Source organism: Cebus imitator, unplaced genomic scaffold (assembly GCF_001604975.1).
Source record: "Cebus imitator isolate Cc_AM_T3 unplaced genomic scaffold, Cebus_imitator-1.0 Scaffold182, whole genome shotgun sequence".
Taxonomy (NCBI): Eukaryota; Metazoa; Chordata; class Mammalia; order Primates; family Cebidae; genus Cebus; species Cebus imitator.
In genome coordinates this window covers 3507249-3515176 of record NW_016107497.1, presented here as the reverse complement: position 1 = coordinate 3515176, position 7928 = coordinate 3507249, and the positions used below count along the sequence as shown (strand labels likewise).

Sequence of the window (7928 nt, the reverse complement as noted above, 5' to 3'; positions counted from 1 at the left end):
AAAAAAAAAAAAAAAAAGAAAACAGCAAGAACGCTAGAATTAGAAGTAGAGCCGTCTAGAAGATGTAACTTTATTGCTGCAATCTCATAATAAAACTTGAAAGGATGAGGAGTTGCTTCTTATGGCTAAGCAAAGAAAGTGGTTTCTTGAGATGGAAGCTACTCCTGGTGAAGATGCTATAAACATTGTTGAAATAGCAAAGAATTTAGTGTATCACACAAATTTAGCTGACAGTGCAGTATGGCAGGGTTTGAGAGGGCTGACTCCAATTTTGAAAGAAGGCCTACTGAGTAAAATGCTATCAAACTGCATTGCATGGTACAGAGAAATGTTTGTTGAAATGAAGAGTCAACTGATGTGGCAAGCTTTACTGCTATCTTATTTTAAGAAAATGGGCATAGCCACCCCATCCCTTGGTAACCACCGTGCTGATCACTTAGCAGCTACCAACATTGAGGCAAAATCCTTCCCCAGAAAAAAGATTACTATTCGCTGAAGACTCAGAAGATCATTCATGTTATTTAAAATATTTTAAAATTAAGGGATGTATATATTTTTTTTACACATAATGCTATTGCACACTTAATGGACTGCATTGTAGTATAAACATAACTTTTATATGCACTGAGAAACTCAGAAATTTCTGATTCAGTTTATTATGATATCCACTGTAATAAAGTGTATATCATAGGAACGTAACCTGCAATATCTCTGAGGTATACCTGTAGCTAGAAGCTGTAGTATATGAGCATATATAGTAAGTCGTCGTATACAAAGTGTATACATGGATGGACACATACAATAAGCTAGGGTATTCATGATATTGTGGTAGTAATGCAGGAGAAGAAAAATAGATCATGGATTACAGAACAGAGAGCAAGAAGCATACTCCTTATTTTCTTTTTATTCTACTAGTATTGATACAATAAAGGAGTAGAGCTAAGTAATTCCACTAAATTACAAACTTAGAGTCATGACATTTACATCTCTTCCGATACTTTGGGCTAAGAATACCCAGAACAGTGCTTTGTACACAGTCGGCATCCTACAGGCATTAAACTTAGTTGGCTGAAAGAAGCTTATGGTATTCCCACCTTTATCTTATTCCTTGGAAGCAATGCCACCAAGCTTCAAAAGCCCACCAAAAGGCAGATCCAGGAGCCATGAAATATGCTATTGGATTCCTTCATCGTAATGGGGACCACGAGGCCACTACATGCACCGTCTCCTAATACAGTCATGTACATTGAGTTTTCAGATGCTGCTTTGAGTGATGTTAGTTTTTTCTAGCATCCTGGATCTGACTTGCTTTCTTGAAATTATCTTGCAATAACAACATGAAAGAATGAAATAAACATGTATACTGTTTTTATAAAGACTGGAAAACACTTGAATGCTATCTCATGTTTATATTTAAATACAGAAAGAAACATCATTTAGCTTACTAAAAAAAATAAAGTGAAAAGAAAAGCGCAAACCTTTCAACTACTTCTATGTCAAAGCAGAATCGTTTGTCAATTGAATCTGTCTTTCGTCGGATACAAGATTTTAATTTAAACATTTCTGGTGAGCTAGTAACAAGGCCATTCTGAAACAAGAAGAGTACCACAGTTTTAACATGCTGACAAGGTGAACTGAAATGTATTAAATACATATGCTCAAGTTGCCATATTAAAATGTTAACAGAGTATAGGTTATGTATAAAGATCACATCATACCCTGTCCTTTTTGTTTATTTCTAACATTAGCTGTCCGATCACAATACATGAAACCATTTGCTAATTAATGGCAAATACATGTTTTATCTAAAAGAATTCTGTAACATGCCTGTGTAGTAACCTTCAACATATTTACTTACAGTGTTAAATTATACTATAATGTACATTCCCTCAGTACTTAGATTTAAAAAGGTATAAAGTTACCCAGTCACTTAACATCAGAATTGGATATACACAGTGATACAACATTTGTTGCTCTTAATCAAAACTCCCGGATTGCAAAGAGATTAGTATCCGGTGTGTGTCTTTGTATTAGAGCCTTAAATGATAGCTAGCTCAAGATTACAAGAGAACTACCAAAATAATATAGTTCCAGTATATACATGATTTAATGCTATTGCTATCATATACGTTAGGTTGGTGCAAAAGGAATTGTGGTTTTCTCATTAAAAGTAATGGGAAAAAATGCAATTACTTTTGCACCAATCTAACGCCATTCGATTGTTTTGCTGGTAACACACCACTACTCTGCTACTAAAACCGACTCTCTGGACAAGATCCAACAGAGGCCACATTCTTAGAAATTCGCTTCTGTAACTGAGATGCCAGTCTATTTTAAGGGGAACATTTACCTAATGTATGGTTATTTCTTATCTTTGGTTGCAAATATCATCAATTTATTAACAGAACTTTGGCTTGGTCTACTTACATTATTAACTCACTGTCACATAAGTTGGATTTACGGCAATAACTATGAGAGTAGAAACTAGGTGTGTTATGGCACATAGTAACTTCCCATGATGGTAGCAACTAAGGTTTCTTTTTCTCTGCTATGTTCCCCTGTATTTTATGTCTTTCAGTTTGAATTATTAGACTCTGATGAATGCCCAAGGACAATAAGTTTCTAATGATGTATTTGAGTATGTGTCTAACTTAGATCCACATTTACCTCTGCCATGATCTATACCACTAATTATCTGAGCAAGGCACTTACTTTCTACTTACTTTATTTCCTAATCGGTTAAAATAAGGCTGGGCTAAATTATCTTTAGCGTAACTCCCAGCTCTAGGATACTTAGGTTGTGACCTAATTAATTCACAAGTTCAATCATATTGTGACCTTTACTCACAAGAAGATTATATGCTACAGGCAATAAAGCTCTCTGTAGCATTTCCTCAAAGTACACTGTATTCTATACTGTTCACTAGCTATGAGAGACATTCAGTAACCAATTTACTTTTGGGGTAAGTGAGCATCTATTGGTTTCTTCTGAGAAACCTTGTGAGCCGGCATTTTGGCAAACAGTATGCAGTGCAGAAGGGGACAAGGCACGCAGGGACAAATGTAGCCTCCCCCAAAGGCCACCCAGGGGAAAGATACAGAATCTCTGAGCCTGCTCCATCCATGGACAGTCCCTTCCTGGGCTGCTAGCCAACCCACAGCATAGACAAATAACTGCTGCCGGAAATGTGACATGACACCTCTGTAATCTACTGAAGGATCCCTATATTTAACTCAGCTGCTCATAAATATGTCATGGCCAAGTTAAAGGAAAGCCCTGGCTACTCTTTTCAAGTCATTCAGGTCACAAAAATAAGAGAAAATATTTGACTATTTTTTTTTTTTTGTAAATGTGTATACGTTAATTAGAGAAACAAACATGATTTTAAAAAATTCCACTACTTAAAAAACAAACAGTTTAAAAAACAAACAAAAACCAAAACTAACTCACCATTTTCCCACTGGATTTCATTTCTGAAACACTCATTGTAAATGTTTTACTTCCCTTATCATATGTACAATAATGTTTAATCCATGTAAAACCAAGCGGTCCTAATGTAAAGAAAGAAAAAATATTTCAGATTTTGTTAATAAATGATTTGTATCCACATTTGCACATTCTCCAGTGCTATGATACACAATTGAGTATCTCCATATACCATGCTAGTCTGTAATATTTACTGTGCATGAGAAAGAACAGAGGGACAGTGCTATAGTGTGGAGTGTTTTAGAATCAGACAACGTGGCTTTCCTTGCAGTTCTGACATCTACTTTGTAGAACTTGTGAGTTACTTTAGATATGAACTTCAGTTATCCCATCTGTAAAAGTGGTATACTTGTATCCCATAGAGTCAGCAAGAATGAGGAATAAGAGTCCGAACCGTTAAAAATGGTCTCCTTACATCTACCTGTATTCTTTAATCTCAAAGCTGTCAGAAATATTCTGTTAAAAATTTAGCCAGGTCATTCACTCTTTTGTTTGGAACCCTGTAGTGCCTTCCTATCTTACTCCAGATAAAAAACAAAGAACCTATTATCCACAAGGTTCCAAGTAAGTGGCCTCCCATGCTTTCCGACTGCTTTCAGCCTTGGGCACTCCCTCCAGCTACACCGGCCCCCTTGCTGGTCTCTGAACACAATGAAGGCATTCCTACCCTAGGGCATTTGCAGTTGCTGTTTCCCAGGCCTGGACTACATTTCCATTAGATAACTGCATGACTTGCACTGTTACCTCCCTTCCAGCCTTTTCCTAAATGTCACTTACATAATATGACCTTTCCTGGAGAGATATCTGATATCTAAACACCCTCACCTTGATACTTATCGCTCTTCCTTGCTTTCATTTCTTCTTAGTGGTATCACTGTCTGAAATTCTGAAATATGATTTTTTTTAAACTGAGTTAGCCCATTTATTGTGTCTTTCTGCCACAAGATTTTAAGAATCTATGTGAGCAGAAACATGTGATGTTCCGCGGACTAGAATATGAATTCTTAGTCCTTACAACACAGCCAGACATATAGTTGTCAGTCAATATCATCAAATGAATAATGAATAAAGGAATGAATCATATATCTTGTTCTAAGACTTTACTGACCTTAGAGTTATTTCCTCTCACTCCTAATCTGGAAAAAGCAAATTCAAATTGCTCTTTAAAATGTAAATAATTTCTACTACCTCTTTTAGAAGAAACTTGTATGTGTAATGTTCACTTTCTTTTCACCCCAAAATATCATGTAACCCTTTTCCATAGCACCCATGTTATTGTCCAGTATTCTCATTAACGAATTTGTCAGAGAGTAGACTGCAGCATTAGTGCAATGTTTCCAAGGCCAAGGTGGAAGACCTTCAGTTTTCCCACAGGAAAGCTAAGTATCATGCACCCAAACACCATAGTGGGCTGGGTGGATTGAAAATGGTGCTTATTTTCTATATATTAATAGCATCTCCATCCAGGGACCCATCTTGCTTAACACCTGAATTTTTCTAGCAGCTACTATGCACATGTTATTGCTGGCTTCATTTCAGAACCATGTTTAAAAGAAAGAAATTGAAATATAAAAAAGTACCTCTTGAGAAAAGTGTTTCATGAGCCATTTAATTTTTTTTTTCTTTCCTAATAATGCCCTTGGTATCAAGTTTAATACTTAAGCCACTCCAGATTTTAAAATTACAGGGTGCAGCCATATACTTCGTAATCACAAAAGATTATATTCAATTCCATCTGGGGACCATTTCACACTATAACACCTAATAATACTTATTGATAATTCTGTTATATGTGATGTAAAAGACTTAAAGGCTTAGAGCTAATTAGTGGAAAGTGACTGGATAGAAATTTTCGTATGTAGTGACTTCATTACGCAGGTAGCAATTTATGAAGCAATATTAACTATAATTTTAAAATAAAGCTGCTACAATGCTCTGATGACATTTTAAACCAAAGACCCTTTTTCCCGCCTCCATCTTAAGTTCAGAACCTCCTACATTTAATCCTCGAGTTTGCTGCAAACACATGATGCTTTCTTTAAAGTTGACTAGCACTAGGCCAGGGCAGATGTTTTAGACAGCAATTCCAAAATCCCCAAAAGTGTCTGGGAAAATAAAAATTGATTACAGCTCTAAAATTGCAAAATAAATGATGTTTAATTGTCTTACCCAGCAATCACTTAAGGGGCTGAGATGAATATTTGCAGTGTGGAAGGGAAATTAACATTCATTTGATACCTACTAAGTGCCCATATTTTATCTGAGAGCCTATTATAACAGACATTATAAAGAGAATTTTAACAAAACTGGGCCTGTGACCTACAGATGACAATATTTTCATCAATAGGGCATGGGACAAAAGTTATTCTTTTTAGAGAAATAATATGCTCAAGTTGTTTTATGAATTAAATGAGATAAATTGCAAAGAATAATAAGAGCCCATAGTAAGTACAGTATTATTATTTTTGATACTACTGAGAATAGAGACATTTTACATATGATATCTCTAATTCTTGCAATATCATTATGACATGGGTTTAAATCTCTCTCTTTTATAAATGAAGAGAGACTGAGCTCAGAAAACTATTGGCACAAGTCACAGGTCAGCACAGGTATGGAATCCCAATACAGCCCTGTCTGACTCTGGAACTCCTGCTCTTTCAGTTACAGTGAAGTCTAACAGAATGTGATTTAATGCATGCCTCCAGGTGGATAACGTAAACATCACAGATTCAGATAAAGTGGAGCTCTGCATCCAAACAATGAGCTAAGCCTACCCCATCACATCCATCTCCATTTATCACTCAATTTATGGCTTTGATACCTACTATTGATCACTGGCCGCTAATTGTGTAAGTGCGTCTTATGCTTTCAACTACAGAATATAAACCTTGAAGCCAAATAATTATCTCATTTTTGTCCCCCACAGAACTTATCCACCTAGCAATAGCAAGTACATAATCTATGCATCTTGGTAAACTGGTTAGATTGTTTTTATTGTAAATGCTTTCAAAGATCCCAAGTTAGAAGGGGCTTTGCATATTTGCTCCTCATATAAAAATAATCCCAAAAGCATATAAATATATTTCTTTTTTCTTCATATCCCTTGGAAAAGGGAATGGGGAAGATGATAGGTGGGAAAAGATGGGAGGAAGAGATCATAATGGGGCAAGAGAGAACTTCTGAAGGTGATGAATATGTTCATTATGTTGTAGTATGGTGATGGCTTCACAGGTGCATGCATATGGCAAAATTCATCAAACTGCATGTTTTAAACAGGTGCAATTAATTTATGCCAATTAGCCCCAATAAAGCAGTACAAATAATGCAGGGAGATACACATCAAATCAAGACAGAAATTGTCTTGGGGGAGGAAATAAATATCAACAAAGAGAATGTGAATAAGAAGGAGAATGCAACTGTGAGACTCTCCAACTCAGACACTGCTAAAGGGCCATGACAACAGGGGCATAACCAAAGAAGCATTTTAGAAGGAACTGCTGGAAGCACTGTAGAAGATGGATTAGATGATGGGCAAGCCTGGAGGTAAAGGGGGAGAAGTTAGGAGGTCACTGCAAAGGTCTCGCTTGGGCTGAGGCAGTGGAGATGGAGAGAAGGTATGGAATCAAAGGATATTAAGAAGACAGAAGAGACAGATTTGTCCCAAGGCTACAGAGAGACACTGGGCTAAGAATGGATTGCCTCGATTCCTGTAGCCTAGGACAGTGGGTGGTACCATTAAGAGAGATTTAAAAGAAAAAAAACAACTCAGAGGAGAGATCAGTACCACAAAGGGCTTTATCATCAGTCCAGAATGACCCAGAGAAGTTAGGCATCTTACAACAAAAGATACCAACAACAGGTAAGTGCATAAAACACTCTGCTTAGTCCATCCATGTAGGCCCCAAATTACTGAATATATAAATTATGCTTATAGGCTGACCCAAATGTCCAACAGCTTGAGAATAGTAGGACTGAATAATTGTTCAAAGATGATGTACAAAATAATACTGCAACCTACCCTAAAGCTTTTGTGTTTAGAATAACATATTGTGTGCCCATAAAGATTTCAGCAAGTGTGTAACACCTAGAAAAGTATTCAAGAAATAAAACATAATCAGGTGACAATAAATAAAAAATCCAAGGATGGCACCTCCTCTACCACTTGCATGTTTACTGCCCTCAGTGGCATCAGATTCTGCCAGTTGGCCAAATCCTTTTTTGGTATAAAATGTGAGCTCCTCTCAAAGTACTGTTACATGGAGGCTCTCAAAACCGTATGAAATCACTTACAATCAAAATTCAAAACTTTCCTTAGAGTCCTTTCCAGGCTCAAGTAAAAGGCATAACAATAAAAAATAAAATAAAAATTTCCTTCGAGTCCTAAATGAAAACTATATTTCCTATTGATGAGTGAAGGGATTGGTAATTTTTCAGGAAC

General features: G+C 36.4%; 1 protein-coding gene across 2 annotated transcripts in view; it reads right to left on the bottom strand.

Moving 5' to 3' along the window:
• Nucleotides 1-7928, bottom strand: part of ARHGAP42 (Rho GTPase activating protein 42) — a 308974-nt gene that overhangs the window by 49646 nt on the left and 251400 nt on the right. For both annotated transcript variants that reach the window (XM_017545919.2, XM_037744744.1), the window contains exons 9-10: nucleotides 3452-3552; nucleotides 1479-1588 (exon numbers count right to left, since the gene is read on the bottom strand). In XM_017545919.2, the coding sequence (XP_017401408.1) occupies nucleotides 1479-1588; nucleotides 3452-3552 (211 nt within the window). The remainder of the gene's footprint in view (nucleotides 1-1478; nucleotides 1589-3451; nucleotides 3553-7928) is intronic.